General features: G+C 42.3%; 1 protein-coding gene across 1 annotated transcript in view; it reads right to left on the minus strand.

The window, feature by feature from the left end:
• The window catches only part of LOC311038733 (dynein axonemal heavy chain 11), a gene marked incomplete at both ends in the record, with an annotated part of 133,044 nt that overhangs the window by 21,419 nt on the left and 91,223 nt on the right, over window positions 1–20,402 (minus strand). The window contains 9 exons of the mRNA XM_084048325.1: window positions 20–148; window positions 2,602–2,793; window positions 3,872–4,099; window positions 5,768–5,895; window positions 14,802–14,950; window positions 15,801–15,994; window positions 17,425–17,547; window positions 19,252–19,422; window positions 20,244–20,384. Coding sequence (XP_083904451.1) covers window positions 20–148; window positions 2,602–2,793; window positions 3,872–4,099; window positions 5,768–5,895; window positions 14,802–14,950; window positions 15,801–15,994; window positions 17,425–17,547; window positions 19,252–19,422; window positions 20,244–20,384 — 1,455 coding nt within the window. The remainder of the gene's footprint in view (window positions 1–19; window positions 149–2,601; window positions 2,794–3,871; window positions 4,100–5,767; window positions 5,896–14,801; window positions 14,951–15,800; window positions 15,995–17,424; window positions 17,548–19,251; window positions 19,423–20,243; window positions 20,385–20,402) is intronic.

Genomic DNA, 20,402 nt, shown 5'->3' on the forward strand with positions numbered 1-20,402 from the left:
GGTACAGTAGGTACAGTACCATAGTGGGTGTCATGTATTGCTGCAGGTAGGTGCGGCAGAGCCTCCGGTCCCAGTCATCGGTGATGTGACCTCCATACATGATCTCTCCAAACAGGTAGCACAGGTCCTCCCATGGCACCTGGAAGGACAACGACATCACTTCAGTCTCATGACACTAAAAAGCCCCGTTCACACTGACAAGCGCCGCGCAATAGACTAACTTCAAGTGTCAATGGAATGTCTTGTCTTCTCTGTGAACCAGCGTTTCACACTTTTTCCTTATCGCCATGAAGCTGGACAGCAAAAAAGCAAAGTTTCTAACCTCCCAAAAGCTGAACTTTGTCATTACTTCCATTTCACTTGTTTATACTGTGTCCCGTATGTATGAGTTCTCTCTCATGAATGAATTAAATCGGTATCCCGACCTGAAAATGTCTGTTTACTAAAGAGCTGGAGAGACAGGGAGACCCCTGTTAATGAACAAACACTCTATAGCAATGATTACTATCACAATATAGAGCTATTTATCACTTATTTTAACCTACACCCAATCACTTACCCTGCCTTTAATATTGGGTAATGTTTTCAAGAGCGTAATAAGAATTTCACTTCCATTGTGAAATCAGTTGAAAACCACTTGTGTTTTAAGTGCTGTTTTTCTTCATTAAACTCCTCCTCATCATCACACGTCGATGGTTCTATCCTGGAAAACCTCGCGACGCTAACAATATCGCTTCTCCTCCACAATATATAAAATAAGCACTTTTAATCCATTAAGACCTGAGGCGACTCTACAAAATGTCTTCTAAATCCTAAACGTTTTTTGAAAAAAACGTATGTTTCTATATCAGTGGTTCTCAAACTTTATCATGTCAAGGACATGATAAAATTATCTGTATTTGGCCGCGGACCCCCATCTCAAAATATGTTGTTCCAGGGACCCCCCAGAAGCAAATATTTGAGTTACAAATGTTTGCTTTAAATATATATATATATATATATTCAAAGATTTGCACAAATTTTCACATTTTATTTTTTTAGCAGATCTACAAGCTCGTAGCGCTATGAGCTTGTAGATCTGCTATTTTTGAATAGCCCAAAGATTTCTAAAATGACACAGATGCGTTCCCGGTCGTAACGGGCTAACGACGATAATGGCTGCGAAATGGGCCAGAAATTACGTTTCTTTACACACAATGATCTCAATGTGTGACACCGCGAGGCCTCTACCTCAGCAGGGGGTAGGGGGTGGGGGGTGGGGGTAGGCATTATGATCCTCTGAGGAGGGTGAAGGAGGAAAGAGAAAGAGAGAAGAGAATCCCGGATTCATAACAAATGACAAAAGCTGCCGGTTCACAATCATTTGTACCTGTATTGTTTCGCAAATTGCTTCCTTCATCAGCTCTAATTGCAGTGATCACTTATGCAGCGCGGCGGAGTGTCAGATCAGCCCTGCATGTAATTACATTTAGGAGAACGCTTCATTGCCCTCCTAATGAATCCTCTGTATACGCACATACAGGTTACTGTGTTTAGTTAACGTAATGAAGGACATTCTTTTTTTCCTTTTTTCTTTTTTTGGAGGGCAGTATACCCAGCAGATATAATTGGTTGTGACCGCGGTAATAAGAGTGCTAAGAGGGAAGCATTAGGAGTTGCGACTAGAGAAGCGCAACTGTCGTGAGAATGGATTTTTTTTGTGTGTGTGTCTTGCCGAGATATAAAGCTAAATTACAGGTTGGGGCGTCCGTAGCTTTAAAGAGCAGACACGCAATATATAGGAACAGACATTTTTCATGCTTAATAGTGGAGCAAAAGATTTCACTAAGTAATTGGAGGCAGCAGGGGGATAATCCAGCCTTCGCTGAACTAGCTGCACCGCCACCACCCAAAAACCTCACCGCCATTATCGTTAGGGGTGATTGATACATCGTTAAGGGTGATTGATACCTACAGTAGGTGATTGATACTTGGGTGATTGATACTTAGGTGATTGATAGGTGATTGATACTTAGGTGCACGCTGGCGAAAATACTTGGTTTTCCCCTTTACACCAAATCTTTTCGTCAAAATCCTAACCCTGTTTTGTAATTGTTGATGACATGTATGTAGTATTGTGCAAATCTTTTATGCTATGTTGATGATATTGAATACATAGGACCACAATGGAAACAAGTCCCCAAGACTTTTTTTGTGTTATCCTTTTAGCCTAAATTGTCTTAACTCACTGAGTGCCATTAACGTGTTTCACGTGTTTTTACCGCTATGGCGCTGGGTGCCATTAACGTGTTTTTGAAAAATTAGCATAAAATATATATATATATATTTTTTTTTTAAACATTTTCAGAACCCAAGATATCATCATCTGAAGATGTGCAGCTCCATCCACACCTTGTTTAACTTAGAACTGAAAAAGGCTGTATCTCGCTTCCTAAGCACTTTTTGTTTTCTGTGAAAAAAACTCTGGCACTTTTCAGAATCAATTCTGAAATAATTCTGGCAATCCTGGCACTCAATGAGTTAACTGCACCTTGTGATGTTGCTGTGTTGTATTTGTATATTTGATGGCTTCAACAGTCCAGGATGAAGGTGAGCATATACCTTGGAGTTGGCCTCCAGGTAGTTGTAGAGTACGTTGACAGAGATGGTGAGGTCTCCGGTGTTGAAGGGGTACGAGCGGTTCCATCCCTGGGGACCAAACTTGCGGCGCTCCGTCACGCAGGCGTGGAAGTAGCAGAGAGAGAAGAACACGGAGTTGAACTCCTGCTCCCTGCAGCACATCTCCAGAGTGTCCTGGAGGACGTGTGTGACGAAGACAAAGAGAAGAGAGAGAGACACGTCGTCATTGTACGCGCCAACGTGGAAAGCATTCGTTTTGCGGTCGTGGCTCCCCGAACAAGCTGGGAGTCGGGGAGTTGGCTAGCCGCCTTCCTGACCTTAACCGTACTGAGAAAAGTTCAACTTTGGTTATTGAGAATTTGCCAAAGTTGCCATGCCAACCAGAAGTGTGCTGTAATGTACAGTAGACATGCACACTTGACAAGTAAAAGTCCAGAATTCAAAATATACTTGAGTAAAAGTATAAAAGTATTGGCATAAAAATATACTTAAAGTACCAAAAGTAAAGGTACTCATAATGCAGAATGTCCCATTCAAAGTTTTCAAAATGTATACAAATCTTTTGAAAATAGCCGATCTACAAGCTCATAACGCGTCGCAATGTGACGCGTTGTGAGCTTGTAGATCGGCTATTTTCAAAGAGCTGAAATATATATAGAGCTTAAGTGGTTAATGTATGTTTAGTAATACAATCTAAATCTAAAAACTAACTAGTAACGTTTTCAAATAATTGTAGTGGAGTAAAAGCACAATATTTTCCTCTGAGATGTAGTGGAGTAGAAGTAAAAGTATTGAACATTGGAAATACTCCACTAAAGTAAAAAATACCTCAAAATTGTACTTCGTACCAATAATTTGATGACCAGCGGACCAGTAGGCAGCAGTTCCGGTAGGAGACACAAAGGAGACTTTTTGTGTCTCCTACCGGAACCGCTGCCGGTCATCAAATTATTGGCTTAGGAATGTGACAAAAACAAAAACATATCCATGAATTCAAGTCTCCATGCGGTGAGTAATCGATATAAAAAAAAAGTCCTTTTGGGGGTGAACTATCCCTTTTATCTTAAAACGACGAATAACCGAAAATAGGTGATCTACAAGCTGCAACGTGTTGTAAGCTTGTAGATCGCCTATTTTCGGTGCATGACACGCTTCCATAGAAGACAATGCTGACTTCTATGGAATCCAAATGACTGAAATCAGTCGTTAGCGACTGAGAACTTGAATCCATGCATTTTTGCCTCGTTCGTACCTGGCTGAAGTTGTTGAGGGCGGCGTGCAGACTGGCGTTCATGCCGGTGGGCGGCTCGCTGGTGATCTTGACGGCGTTCTCCAGCAAACCTCTGGGAATGACGTGCCGCTCGGGGTCGGCCGCGGGCTCCCCGCTGATGAAGAGCCTGTAGTCTGGATGACTGTCCACCGCCACGCTCTCCACCAGGACCTCCAGGGAGGGCAGCCAGCGCGCCACCAGATGGACATTCTGATAACGATAAGAAGAATAGAATATATAGAGGGTAGAATATGATATAAATAGAATAGTGGAGGAGAGGAGAGGAGAGGAGAGGAGAGGAGAGGAGAGGAGAGGAGAGGAGAGGAGAGGAGAGGAGAGGAGAGGAGGCCTTGAAGTCACTTTGATTTTTTAGTTTTTTGTCACATTCCTGAGCCAATAATTTGATGACTGGCCAGTCATCAAATGTATGTACTGTATGTATGTATGTATGTATGTATGTATGTATGTATGTATGTATGTATGTATGTATGTATGTATGTATGTATGTATGCGCGCGCGCACACACACACACACACACACACACACACACACACACACAAACTAACGTATATATATATATAAAAATACATTTATACATATTACAACAAACTATACATTTTATGGTTTATTCCAAAAGAAACCCTTCCTTCCATTGTTCTGAAAGGCTGCAGTGATGCGATTGGCTGCTCGGCAGGCTTCCCTTTCACGGAGCCGTTTATACGGCTGATTTAGCCAATCATGATCCTGATTGAACCAAATTGAGTTTGTGTTCCCCGGCTCAGGAGGTGAGCTAATTCAATTAGGTTTCTGCAGTGACTGTCTGGGAACAGTACAGCAGTCTGCCGCTCCATGGCTGCTGAGTAAACATTTGTACCAAGGAAGGTATATTAGCCCATTAAGACCGGGAAAGCAACCACTTTAACGCCATTATCTTATACTTTGGCTATTCAAAAACAGCAGCTATACAAGCTCATAGCGCGGCATTTTTTTGGAGAAAAGAAAACCTGAAAATGTCTGCAAGTCTTTGATATAATACATTTTTAACTCAACCCTTTGCTTCTGGGGGTCCGCAGAAAAATACATATCATTTTCGGGGTCCTTGACATGAAAAAAGTTTGAAATATTATAGCAACATATGTTTTTTCAACAAAAAAAAAATGTTGGATTTAGAAGACATTTGTAGAATCCCCAGAAGCAACGATTGGAGTTAAAAAATGTTCGCTTTAAATATATATTTATTCAAAGATTTGCACACATTTTCACGATAATTCAAAAACAATAGCAGATTTACAAGCTCGTAGCACGGCACTCGGTGCCGTGCTACGAGCTTGTAAATCTGCTATTTATTTTTGAATAGCCCAAAGCATAAAATAATGGTTATAACTACAAATCTAAAATGACACATTATGCGTTCCCGGATTGAATGGGTTAAGGGCAACGACTAGAGGTATCTAAAGAGCACAGAGTACGTTTCTGAACGTGCCAAAGAGACTGTCAATCGAATACCGTGATACTACCGAGCCAGAAACGATACCTGCCGCTGTTTAGATGCCTCAATAAAATCACGTATAGTGTGAACATAAAAAACAAAAAAAACAGCGATCACAAAACAACCTGTTATTATGTCTCCTCTTATATGCCTGAACCGATTATATCACAAAGGTCGTAATCGTTCAGTGTTCACAAGTAGGCCTGTCACAATTATTACATAATCATCTAATAATAATCATTTAATCGCAATTATTTGAGTGACAATTAATCGCCAACTTAAATGTGTAATCATGACAGCCCTATTCACAAGCTGATCCAGCTGGCTGTCATTGACTCCAATGTTATTTCACCGAACTTCCGGATTCCAGTTTTGACTCCCATACGTACCTGCAGAATGAGCCAGTGTCCATGCTGAGAGGCCCTCCTCAGCAGTCTCTCTGCCACCTCCTCCTGGCCCTGGCCCAGGGACACGTTGTGCACGGTGCCCTGCTCCATGGAGAAGCCCATCTTCAGCCCTGCAACACATAAACACAGCACAATGCATCAGGACCATCACGGAAAAACAACAAGACACAGAGAGAGCCTATTAAAAGGTATACAGGAAACCAACGTTTGGACAATAGTCTTCCGCAGGGTTTGATTAGTCTAGTTTGTTGACTACTTTTGATGCAGTAATGGTCTTTTTTTTTCCCTCCAGTGATGTTCTGACCACATTCTTCTGTCTGTCTGTCTGTCTGTCTGTCTGTCTGTCTGTCTGGTTTTCTGTACCGATCAGCACCACATTACAGTCAGTCATTTAGCAGACGCTTTTATCCAAAGCGACTTACAATAAGTGTATTCAACATAGGTAGGGAACGAAAACTACTAATCACCAGAAGTTTTAAGTACATTTCCTGCAAAAACAAGCAACCAAGAGTATACCTAGCGCTAAGGTAAAAGTGCAATATATCAGCTACCTACTTTCTTAAACAGATGAGACAAAAATGGATAAATCAAATGAGCACGAGCTAAAACAAATAAGTGTATCGACTAAACAAGATCCAATAAAACAATACAAAAATAAAACAAGAGTTCGTACAACTAGTTAACAACAAGTAGGCCAGGCAAAGAGGAAGGATAGTGTTTCCTGAAGAGGTGGGTTTTCAGCCTGCGGCGAAAGATGGGCAGTGACTCTGCTGTCCTGACATCAGTGGGAAGTTCATTCCACCACTGTGGGGCCAGAACAGAAAAAAGTTGTGACCGTGTCGATCGACCAGAAGGACCGTTGAGTGGCGAGGGAGTCAGTCGCCCCGAGGTGGCAGACCGGAGTGGTCGGGCAGGGGTGTGGGCACCACATGTGTTGTGCACGCTGCCAGTATGCCAATAAGGCAAAGTGAACAAAGTAATAAAAAAATCACACCCAGTGTGAAGTGGGCGGTGTGTGTTCATCACAACATGACTCACTTAAAAAAAAGGATGAATGACTTTTTTTTAAGTCCATACTGCTATTCATAGGGCTGCACATGTGTCATGTGTTTCGCTAGCCAATCACAGTCCTGAATTAGCAAAGTCAGCCAATCACATTACAGTTAGTGGTGATGACACTAGCTGTAATGCGATTGGCTGACTTTTCAAAAGTATCGATTTGCATTAACAATGGAAGGGTTAGGGGTGTAGACTGCGTTGTAGACTATTGGCCAATCACGGTGCAGGATTGGTCAGTGTCCAAAACTCACTTATAAAAAAATATATAAAAAGTGAAAATGAATGTCATTGAATGTCTCATTAACTCATTCAGTGCCAGCTAAATAAAACTCGCTTGGAGGTATCGTGAGATTTGTGCTGCCAGACAGGAAATGGTGGACAGTCTCGATACTTTGGCCGTTCAGAAGCATACTTTGTGCTCTTTAGATGCCTCTATAAAATGATACAGTGTACACATCGAAAAGGAACACAGCAGAAAACAATGTGTGATACGTCTTCTTTTATTTTCCTGGGCTGAGTATTTCATAAAGGTTTCAATCGTTCAGAAATACTGTTTGTTCATAAGCTGTCCAGCCGGCTCTCATAGACTCCAGTGTTATTTCGCTGAACCTCCGGTGTGAGTCTTTCACCCAGTGTGAACAATGTGCCGGCTGGAATTTCAGGGATAGAGAAAATGATATGGGCATGAAAGGGAAACACGGTCTGATGAAGGTTGCCATGGTTACCCAATATTCACGTGGGGGTCAGTCACGAGCCGTGTGGAACTCCATATTTGGGCGAGACTGACGTCATATTTGATGACGTGATAATGTCAGCTTGAGTTAAAAGCTGATTGAACAGAAAGTGAGGAGCAGAAGAGACCTTGATACACGGAGAGACAGCATATTAGATCATACAGAAACATAAACCTTTAAAACGTACTATTCTGCAGTCACATCACAACCCCTTGGATTATAAAGACAGACATCACTGGTTGAGGACACCCCAGTAACACTGCTGATACAAAAACTATTTCCAGTTTTTCACACTTTGACTTATTCTCAGGGGGTAGAAATGGCGTCCGCCAGCAGTCTGCTGTCTGAAGAGCACTTCCTGTGTTCTATCTGTATGGATGTGTTCACTGATCCAGTCGTCACTCCATGTGGACACAACTACTGCAAGACCTGTATCACACATTACTGGGACATTAATGATGTGTGTCGGTGTCCACTGTGTGCCAAGATCTTCAACAAGAGACCAGAGGTATCTGTCAATACTCTTATTTCTGAGATGGTTCATCAGTTCAGGAATCAAAAGTTGAAAGAAGAATATGAAGCAAAGACAGAGGCTGAAATCCAGCAGATGATCCAGGAGAGACAAGTGAAGATTCAGGAGGTCAAACACTCAGTAGAGATCAGCAGGAAAGATGCAGACACAGTGATAGCAGGCAGTGTGCAGGTCTTCACTGCTCTGATCAGCTGTATTGAGAGGAGCCAGGCTGAGCTCATTGATGTGATTGAAGAGAAGCAGAAAACAACAGAGAAACAGGCTGAAGGCTTCATCAATGATCTGCAAGTGGAAATTACTCAGTTAGAGAAGAGAAGCTCTGAGCTGAAGCAGCTCTCACACACTGAAGACCACCTCCACCTCCTCCAGAACTTCACCTCCATCAACACCCCTCCACCCACCAAGGACTGGAAAAAGGTTAATGTCCATCAGTCTTCATATGTGGGGACTGTGAGGACAGCTGTGGCTCAGCTGGAGAAGACACTCAGTCAAGAGATGAAGAAGCTGTATGATGTTGATCTGAGGAGGATCCAACAATATGCAGTGGATGTGACTCTGGACCCTGATACAGCAAATCCCTACCTCATCCTGTCTGAGGATGGAAAACAAGTGCGTACTGGAAACATATGGAAAAATCTCCCAGACAACAAAGAGAGATTCTCTGAATGTGTCTGTGTCTTAGGAAAAGAAAGCTTCTCCTCAGGAAGGTTTTACTATGAGGTTCAGGTTAAAAGGAAGACTGGGTGGGATCTAGGAGTGGCCAGAGAGTCCATCAACAGGAAAGGAGACATCTCTCTGAGCCCCAACAATGGTTACTGGACTATATGGTTGAGGAATAGAAATGAGTACAAGGCTCGTGCTGACCCTGCCGTCCTCCTCCCTGTAAGAGAGGAGGTCCAGAAATTGGGAGTGTTTGTGGATTATGAGGAGGGTCTGGTCTCCTTTTATGATGTGGAGACCAGAGTTCATCTCTACTCTTTCACTGGCTGCACCTTCACTGAGAAACTATATCCATACTTTAGTCCTGATCTTATTTATAGTTTTACAAACTCTGCTCCTCTGATCATCTCTCCTGTCAACATGGACGCTGATCTTGGTGGAGAAGGTGGAGACTTGTCCCCTCCAACTTAGAAAAGAAGAAAAACCTGAGGTTGTCCCCTTCAGTAAATTATTTAGAAATAAATGATGCATATATTTTGATATAAGCTGACTCCACATGTGCATAGACAGAAGGAAAAAAAGTGAAATACGGTACAATAGCCTAAAGCCTTTTGGGCTGGTTTTCCTAGACCTGGTTGCTTGTTTCTCTCACAGAATCTGGCAACACTGATTGCCCCCCCTAGTCGCTTGTTACAGGCCGTTGAATACAGCTCGTCTCGTCAAAAATGCGGGGAGGAAAAAAACTAAAAAGATATACAACCGTGTGTCCCCAAATACGCTAAGCAGGAAGTCAATGTTGGTGGACATCTTTCGATCACGCGATCTCATGGATCTGTGTGACTTGAGGATGAAAAGGGTCACTTGTGTGTTAGAGAACAGCGCCATCTGGTGGAAAACTACTGAAAACAAAAAAAGGTTGTAAAAGTCGTCCTTGGCAGTGAAATATTGAACACCTGTAAACCTGTGATGTGACCAGGGCTGTATTAGCCATTGGGCCGCCGAAGGGCCCTTGGCTCTCAGGGGCCTTTTGGCGGAACTGGGCCGCGCGGCCATCGACAATTTACTAAAATGAAATGTATAGGTTCATCAGATATCAAGGGGCCCCTCCTTTGTATTTACTGCAGTAATTCTCACTGCATGGTAGCGCGAGGCGCTGAGAGCTTGTAGATCGGCTATTTTTGGCTAATGTTCCCCTCAGAAAAGGAATTCTAGGGTTCAAGTGGTTAATGTAAAAAAATCACACCCAGTGTGAAGTGGGCGGTGTGTGGTCATCACAACATGACTCACTTTAAAAAAAGGATAAATGACTTTTTTTAAGTCCATACTGCTATTCATAGGGCTGCACATGTGTCATGTGTTTCGCTAGCCAATCACAGTCCTGAATTTGCAAAGTCAGCCAATCACATTACAGTTAGTGGTGATGACACTAGCTGTAATGTGATCGATTGTATCGATTTGCATTAACAATGGAAGGGTTAGGGGGTACACACATTTTTTGGTCGGTGTCCAAAACTCACTTATAGGGGGCGGCTACACCGCCCCAAAAATCACAGCCAGTGTGAAGTGAGCGGTGTTATTTAAGGTCATCACAGTAATGGAAGCTCACTTAAAAAAAAAGTTATTTTTTTAAGTGCGTGGTGATATTTATAGGTTATGAATTTCATCATGCGTCTCGCTAGCCAATCAAAGCAAAGGGTCTGAATAGAGTCAGCCAATCACGGTACGGCGAAAAGGGTGTGAATGGAGTCAACCAATCACAGTACAGGGAAAGACGAAAAGGGTGTGAATAGAGTCAGCCAATCACAGTACAGGGATGGACAAATTCCCAACCCCACTTATAGGAGCGGCTGCACCGCTCAAAAAAAGATCTGAATGTTTATTTATTTATTTATTTATTTATTTTTGCATTCAGTGAACAATGTCAGATCTCTGATCCACCATCCTGCTGTCACTCCATATTTGGTCCAGACTAATGTCATCAACATGACATCATCAACATCACTCGGGGAGCCTTTTTTTGTGTGGGTTTACAGTTTGTTGTGTTGTATTTCTCTTGTGGCTTCAGTGCCTGCCAGCAGTTCCCACTTGATGTTGTGTGGGAGTTCCGACCGCTCCAGACCGCACTGAATAACTGCTAGCTTGCATAGCGTCTTCAGACTAGGATTCAAGTCTAAGACACACATGTCAGTGGAAGCATCCGTCACTCCAAAGAGGATGACACGATCTCCCACCATGCAACAGCACATTCTAGAACTCGTACGTGGGCCTTTCCCCTTGGGCTCAAGCTTCTTCCAGGCGAGGGTCTCTGGACTGAATTTCCACAGATCATTGAAGTACAACCGTGTATTGTTATTATAGCCACCAACTATGTACAGCTCTCCATTGTAGGTAAAGGCTGCATGATCCCAGCGTTCTGCCGGAAGAAGCAGTGCAGAAGGTGTGTTCAGCCAGTGGTCGGTCTCTGTGTCAAACACTCTGACGTTGTTAACTCCACTGCCCCCAAATACAAACATCTTTGTCCCGATGATGGTGGAGGTTTGACACCACGAAACAGGAGGTGGTGTAGTGCCTCTGATAATAATTAAAGCCCAGACCATTGTGGTGGTGTCCAACTTGTATGTGTCATTAGTGTGTCTAGCCAGCTGGGCCGACCAACCTCCATGTATATACATGACCTTCCCCAAGACACAGGCTGAGTGGCAGCGCCTGTCCACCGGAACAGTCCCAGAAACCTGTGGTTCGAACCATGTGTGGGTGTCGACATCAAACGCATAAAGCACGTAGCAGAAAGTAGGCCTTCCCCAGAGGTTGACGGTATGTTCTATTAGCACAGCTGTGTGGCCCCAGGCCATTAAGGTAACGTGCTCCTCTTCCAGGTGTCACTGGGGTCAACTTCATCCAGAGCAAAGACACTGTGTTGAAGACTTGAACATCAATCTGATTCATGAAGTCATCCATTTTGTACATGTATCCTCCAAACAAATACAGCTTGTTTCCCACGGCAACAGCAACATGATGACAGGTTCCTTTTGGTACGGGGTTGAGACGAACGGCCCACTGGAACATATCACAACACCTGCAGCTACCGTGGATTAAAGATGATTAACAGCACCAGCTCTTACAACGTTGCTCTGAAGCAGAATGCAGGTCTATATGTGTTTGCGGCCACTTATATGGGTGCAGTAACATAACGGAAAGTTTGACCAATCCGTGAAGATGTCTGTTGTTCTGCCTAATATGGTGAATTGATCACCATAGCAACCACAGCGCCGCATTACACAGCACACAGTCTCTTCATCTGTGTGAAAGGGATATTTCACCTTCAAACATGTCTCGTGTCATTTTAACATCTGCTCGGGCTGTTGTGTTTCACCCCAGACAGTTTTTATGTTGCTTGATTCAGTGTTTAGATGTTTTATATTTATCTTACAAGTTTTGATGTATTGGTTGAATACTTTATAAACACACTTATTATAGGTTAAGTGATAATTTTTGGCTAAAACAAAAAGTATTTTGTTAAAAGGTTAAAATACTATATTCTGATAGTAATCATTGCTATAGAGTATTTGTTCAGTAACAGATGTCTCCCTGTCTCTCCAGCTCTTTAATAAACAGAAAATAAATGTTTCGTTAGGTGTCAAAATCTCAGCCAATCAGGAGAAAGTACCCATTTTTAAGCTTAATTTGTATAGTGTTCCAATTTTGTCTGCTCATTTCTTAGTGTCATCACTTCCAATTTCACTTGTTTAATCTGTATCCTGATTGAGTTCTCTGTCCTGGTTGGATAAAATTGGAAATTAAACTGAAACTGAAACGAAAATGCATTTTCTGTTTAATAAAAAGGTGGAGAGACAAGGAGACTCCTAATACTGAACAAACACTCTATATCAATGAGTACTATCAGAATATAGAGCTATTTAACACTTATTTTAACCAATGCAAATCACTTACCCTACCTTTAACTCATTCACTGGCAGGGAGGACTTTTTTTCCCCCAAAGGCCCAGCCTGCCAAGGACGACTTATGACGACATTTTCATTTTCAGTGGTTTTCCACCAGATGGCGCTGTTCTCTAGTCAAAGTCAAGTCAAACAGATCCAGGAGATCACGTGATCGAAAGGTCCCCCCCCCCCCCCCCCATCCACTTCCTGTTTAGCGTCATTCGTTGCACTGGGTGGCAGACTCACACCGGAAGTTCGGTGAATAACATTGGAGTCTATGAGAGCAGGCTGGACAGCTTATGAACAAACACTATTTCTGAAAAATTGAGACTTTTATAAAATACTTGGCCCAGGAAGATAAAAGAAGACGTGTCACAAATTGTGTTGCCTTTCAATGTGTACACTGTATCATTTTATAGAGGTATCTAAAGAGCACAAAGTATGTTTCTGAACGGCCAAAGTATCGCAAGACTGTCCACCATTTCCTGTCTGGCGACCAAATCTTTTTTTCCCCTGCATTTTGGCGAGACATGCCATACTCAACACCCTGTTGAATATAGTTTGCGTATTATTATGACATGCCCAGAATAGGGATGATATAGGGTTCAAGTGGTTAACATAGTGGCTTCCCAGTGCAATTGAAAAGGCTTTGAGACTAAATGAATGAATCTTGTTAACTGGCCTGAATGCCCCTACAGATAACAAGTAAGTAGGCCTACACCTTGCTGAACCATGTGGTCAATACAGGAGCCTATCTCCTGTTTCTGTAGCGCGAGGCAGCTTGATGTACAAGTACATCCCCTGGACAGTTTTTATTTATACGTTTATTTGGGAGGGACAGTACATAATAACCCTTTAAGACCTGAAGCCGATTCTACATGTCTCCTAAATCCCAACAGTTATCTGAAAAACGTATGTTTCTATGTCAGTGGTGCTCAATCTTTTTCATGTCAAGGACCCCCAATATTATATGTATTTGGCCGCGGACCCCCATCAAAATATTTTGTTCCTGGGACCCCCCAGAAGCAAAGATTTGAGTTAAAAATATTCGCTTTAAAAACATACATATTCAAAGATTTGCACACATTTTCACGATTTAAAAAAAATAGCAGATCTACAAGCTCAAAGCGCGGCACTCGGTGCCGCGCTATGAGCTTGTATATCTGCTATTTTTGAATAGCCCAAAGTGTAAAATAATGCTTTTTAGCTCAAATCTAAAAATGGGTTAATGAACACCACACATACAATGCAATGTAAATACGCCGGATTTAGCAAGAATGCTAATTTCCAACCATAGTCCCCATACAGAAAACAAGCAACATTACAAAAACATTACTAAGAGGGTACAAACAGAAGAGAAGAAACAGTAAAAAAGGTCTAGTTTTGACCTAAAATACCAGAGACTGGACATGACACTAGTATGTCGCAGGGACTTAACCCTAATCCAAGCCTTGATGCTGAGTTCCAAAGCAGGGAAACATTGGGTACCATGTTTAAAGTCTTTTGTGTGACCCGGGCCAGGGATCGAACTCAGACCTCCCAGTCTCAGAGCGAACGCTCTAACCACTAGGCCACTAAGCTGGTCTCACAGCTAACAAGCTACATCATTATACTCTTATCATAGTGGGGAATTTAATTCCATACAGTGACGTGCACCTATCTTGAACATAACATGCAATGATGTTTAAAACAAACTAAACAAAAAATGTACTTGCAGGCATATAATGTGTCCAATTATTTGTTTCACACTCTAATTATATGAAACATGCTTTTACTAAATTCTATGCATGATAATTGTGCCTCATTTGTATAAATACAATCTTTTTTTAGTATTAACCCATTAAGACCTGAGGCGATTCTTAAAAAAAATCTAAATCCTAACAGTTTTTTGAAAAAAATCGATCGTTTCTTTTCAAGATTTTTCAAAAAATAGCAGATCTACAAGCTAATAGCACGGCACTCTGTGCCGCGCTATGAGCTTGTATATCTGCTATTTTTCAATAGCTAAATAAATCTTAAAGTGACACAGATGCGTTCCAGGTCTTAATGGGTTCATTTGAACATGATGTTTTTGTTGTGGTTATTTTTACCTAACTTCTCCACATCTTTGAGAGGATCCACCCCGGCGGACAGGATGAAGAACAGCGGGGTGGAGGGCTCGCTCTCCTCAAAGGATTTCTCCAGCTCCAGACCAGCGGTCTCCACATATCTGCTCCCCATGGTCTCCTCCACAAAGATCCTGCCAAGGTTAGTTAGTGGACATTACACACCTTAACCCACTCAAACTGGGAACGCATCTGTGTAACCACTTAAACCATTATTTTATACTTCGGCTACTCAAAAATAGCAGATATACAATCTCATATGAGATCAATTTTTGTTTTACTCAAATATTTGCTTCTGGGGATTCTACAAATGTCTTCAAAATCCTAACAGTTTTAAAAAAATATGTTGTATGTTGGTATAATATAATAATATCAGTGGTTCTCAACATTTTTTCATGTCAAGGACATGTATTTGTCCGCGGACGGTTGCTTGTTTCTCTCCCAGAACCTGGCAACTCGTGTTGCCAGGTAGAGAAACAAGCAACTAGCTTTAGCTCGTTCTGCATTAGCATTAGCTCGTCGGGAACTTTCAGCGCCTCTTAGGGTCTCATGAGACTCCACAATGAGTACTAGGAGAAAAAAAACAGATTTTGCATTCGTTAAAATAGGCGAATTTCTGCTATTCACGCGCCTCCATTATGCCAACGGAGGGGGTCGTTAGACGGGACGAAGGGGACTCAATGGGAATAACTCAATGACCCTTTCAATGTTGGTGAGTAATAAGCGACAAATCAAAGATAACACTTAAAATGCCCGGTTGTCTCCTTTAAAATGTATATATATATTCAAATATTTGCATACATTTTCCAGATTTCTTAAAAACAAAAAACTGATCTACAAGCTCATAGCGCGGCATGAGCTTGTAGATCTAGTTCACCCCCCCCAAAAATACTTATTTTCTATCAATTACACACTCCCATGAAGCCTTGAATTGATGGAGATTTTTTTATAACCAATGTTCTAAAGGTTGAAAGGTCGCCATGCCTGAGGGAGTACGTCATCCTGTCAGGCCTCAGAGCTCTGAGGACGATGAGCTTGTGGAGGGAGCTGAGGTTCTTCCACTCCTGGGGAAGCCTCTCCCTCTCGGGACACTCGGACTCAACCACCTTCCTCCAGCGTTTCGGGGAGCTCTCCATGTCTCTGTCCAAGCCGCTCAGCTCCTCCAGTGTAGATATGGTCTATGTATTCAGACAAACACACGTCATGATGATGGAACCTCCTCACCAGGTGAGCTTTTGGGAAGACTTGGGTTACTTAACTTCACTTTTCACTTTGTATTTTTATTTTATTTTGGTCATCAGTTCACTATGTAAACAATATTATACTCCATGCGCATAAGAACAACAACAACAACAATAAATATATTACATAGTTATGACCAAAAAAAGGTATAGGCTGAAGCTAATTAGCTTATTCTGCCTACCCTTTCCACATACAGTATCATGAAAGAAAAGAAAACAATTTTAGTCTCAAAAAAGAAAAACAGGAGAGAAACACATTACAGAAAAACAGAAACTAAGTACATTGTCTATATTCAGGCAAACAGACAGACGTCATGATGGAACCTCTTCACCCGGTGAAAGACTTGGTTAAAGACGGGGTGCCGTGATTTTCAGTGATTTTCCCACCCTAAAACATAATCATCAGGTATTATGGTTACACTAGGAGGAAGATTTTTTTTCAAAAAAGTGTACATAGTGTTAAAATTATGTTTTTATGTGGACATGCCTCCAGTTCATTAAGTATACCTGGTTCTCACCTTAGCACCTCCTCCACCACCTTAGCACCACCCACCTGTCCTAGTCCCTCCTCCTCCTCATGCCCACACCTGTTGTGTTATGATAATGAGGGCCGAGGGGAGGGTATAATTGTACTGTGTCATTAAAGTGCTGTTTTTCTATTGGTACGTTTGACCCTCAAGGTTTCAGCCTCCAGGAAGAAACTCAAAATAGTCAGAGAAGACATTAAACAGTAAACACCATAAAAACGTGATGACTCATCATGTTGTAATTTGCAATGTTAAACCCACAATCAATCCTCCAGTTCAAGGCAACACAGAAAGGGGGGAACTTTTTTCTTATTTCCACACAACTCCTTTATGCTATATTAATGACATAGTTAAATATTGAAAATGGGTGGATTTCCCCTTTAATGAAATTCAATCAACCTCATAAACACATGAAAAACAGAAAAAGTGCAAAACCATGGCACCACCTCTTTAAAGATGGCATCAAAAGTCTGATGCTGAATGAGAGCAACTTAACATTTCTCCATCTTTTTATCAACTTGGTATGGTAAATAAATGGTAAATGGTGCATTTATATAGCGCTTCTATCCGAAGCGCTTTACATTGATTGTGCCAATTAACCCATTCACACACACATTCATACACCGATGGCGGAGGAAACCATGCAAGGCACCAACCTGCTCATTGGGAGCAATTAGGGGTTCAGCGTCTTGCTCAAGGACACTGCGACACTAACTCTAGGGGAGCGCCCCAGCCCGGGATCGAACTGGGAACCTTGCGGTTTTCCAGTTCACTCTACCCGGCCACTCTACCCCTGAGCCACTGCCACCCCGGTATGGCATTCATTCAGTAACTGCATACCTTGATGGCTCCCCAGGCCTGTGGTGACAGGAAGGCCACCGGGCTGGCTCTGCAAGGCTCCACGGGGAAACGCAGCAGGAAGTCAAGCTCCTGGCCGTCAATCGAGCCCTGTTTCAGGAGCACCTGAGGATAACGATAATGATGATAATGAATTAATTTATATTGAGCTTTTCCAAACAAGGTTACAAAGTGCTTTACAGATAAAAGAGCACCATAATAACCATACAGCTTAAAACAGCATACATAAAATCAACACATAAAATCAATGGGTAACATAATTAAAAGAAAAATAACAGAAGAAAGAACAATTAAAAACTGATAACACAAAAAATAAAAAAATGCAAAACCACTAGGAAAAGGCCTTAACATAAAAGTAGGTTTTTAGAAGTGATTTTAACCCATTCAGCATCTGTGTCATTTTAGATGTCTTTGGCTATTCAAAAATAGCATATATACAAGCTTGTAGATCTGCATTTTTTTTTGTTGAAAAATCGTGAAGATTTGTGCATATCTTTGATATATAATTTTTTTATTATTTTTTTAAAGCAAAAATGTTTAACTCAAATCTTTGCTTCTGGGAGGGGGGCGGGGGGGTCCCTGGAACAACATATTTTGAGATGGGGGTCTGCGGCCAAATACATATCCTTTTGGGGGTCCTTGACATGAAAAGGTTTGAGAACCACTGATATTATAGCAACATAAAACTGTTAGGATTTAGAAGACACTAGCAGCTCATATAGCAGATATATAAGCTCAATAGCAGATATACTTGCTCAATAGCTCAATAGCAGATATACTTGTATATCTACTATTTTTGAATAGTCAAAGAAATCTAAAATGACATGGATGCGTTCCCGGTCTAAATGGATTAAAGGAAGACAGTGATTTTGCTAGCCTCAGCTCAGGGCAGTCCAAAGCGTGGGCGCCCCAGACTGCGAAAGAGGATGTTGATGTGAGGAGTGTTGTGTTTTTACACCATGCTCGTTACATTAACTACTTTTCAATCATTCAGCTTGTTCCAAAAAGTCTCTGAGAAGAAGAGGAGGTCGGACTCATCAACCGGAATATATCCACCTCAATAAGTGTTTATGTGAGACAAGGATATATGGACGAAGGAAGGAGCTCTGTCACTTCTATGAGATAAAAACAGCTGCTGCCATGACAGATACTTGCATTATGCCATCAGAAGCCACCTCCCACCTGTCACAGGCCGCCTCCCCCTTGTCCGCCTGGAGCCAGGTGTTGAGGGCTAATCGATAGCAGCGTATGGTCCTACTGACTGCTTTTAACCCGTTCAGACCGGGAACGCATCTGTGTCATTTTAGATGTAAAAAAAATAGCAGATCTACAAGCTCTACAAGCTTGTCGATCTGCTATTTTTGAAAAAAAATGTGCCAATCTTTGAATATTCTTTTTTAAAGCGAACATTTTTAACTCAAATCATTTGCTTCTGGGGGGGTCCCTAGAATTAAATATTTTGGTAGACAAATACATATCGTTTTGGGGGTCCTTGACATGAAAAAGAATCGAGAACCACTGATATAATAGCGATATAAGTTTTTTCAAAACAGAAGCAAACATTTTAGTTAAAATGTTTGCTTTAAAAATATATAAATATTCAAAGATTTGCACACATTTTCACGATAAAAAAATAAATAGCCAAAGACGTCTAAAAATGACAGAGATGCGTTCACCGGATTGAACGGGTTAATTGAAGCTAATATGGGGGCAAAAAAAGTGCTCTGATTGATGGGGATGACAGGAGGGGGCCACACCTCTGAGCCTGTGGCCCTGCCCCCCCTGCCCCCTCCCCCCCTCCCCCCTCACCTGGAAGGCGATGTGAGACAGGAAGGTGAGCTTGTCTCTCTGGAACAGGCCCTGGCTGGTGTACAGGAACACTGAGTGGGTGATGTCCTCGGTCAGGGTGAGCACCCTGGTCCTCACGTCGTCGTCCCACGCCGCCCGCCGCACGGCCTTGTGGAACACGCTGTTGAAGGTCTGCGACACACACACACACACACACACATTTCATCTCATTTCAAACCTTTTTTTTATTCTCGAAAGACATTGAGGTTGGCCTCGTTTGCGGCGTTGTCGAGATTACATCACAGTACAATTTCATTTTCACATCAATAGTCACATCAAAAAACAAGACAGAACAGAAACAAAATACAACAACATTTCCCTATCGTGTGATACAACACAATGTAAAAGCAATCGCAGACACTTGTGGGCAGAGCCTGCAATCGAGGTTTTAAATTGTCCGTATGTTATGGGAGAACAGATCTTAAATTTAAGCTGTATAGGTCATTCCAGGTGGTTGGGGCGCACACGCACGCACACGCACACACACACACACACGCACACGCACACGCACACGCACACACGCACACACACACAGTTGCTTTCATTTAATTGTGAAAGCGTAAAGATGGAACCATAAGCGTCAAAGTTAATGGGCTCTGATGCAGGTTCGATTTCCGAGCCCGGCGACCTTTGGCTGCGTGTCACTCCCCGTCTCTCTCTCTCTACTGTGTACTATCAATAAAGGCAGAAAAGCCCAAAATAAGCATATTACATCTAAAATAAATGTGTTTTCAGCCCAGTGGTCCTTGGGGGGGGCTAAATGATGGAGAATCGGTAACCAAATGGACCCTTATAGATCTTTAACTCTTGAGAGTGTAAAATTAAACCAAATGGACCCTTCAATTATTGTTAAACATCTGCATACTTAATTGAACAATTGTTATTTTGATCAACATTTTGCCTGTTATCTCTCCTATGGTACCAACATCGTGGAGACGGAGCAGGCGTGTCACCTTGAGGGAGAACTGGTACATGGGGTTGATGACGCTGAGCTGGTTGATGATGAAGTAGAGCGTGGAGGCTCGCTGCGCCGCGGGGCGGTAGAGCTCGCGAGCCTCGTTGATCTCTGTCTCGTTGGCCCTGGCCTCCGCCACCTGTGTGCGTTGCGGTCG

This window comes from Gymnoscopelus microlampas (assembly GCF_963454915.1).
Source record: "Gymnoscopelus microlampas genome assembly, chromosome: 3".
Taxonomy (NCBI): domain Eukaryota; kingdom Metazoa; phylum Chordata; class Actinopteri; order Myctophiformes; family Myctophidae; genus Gymnoscopelus; species Gymnoscopelus microlampas.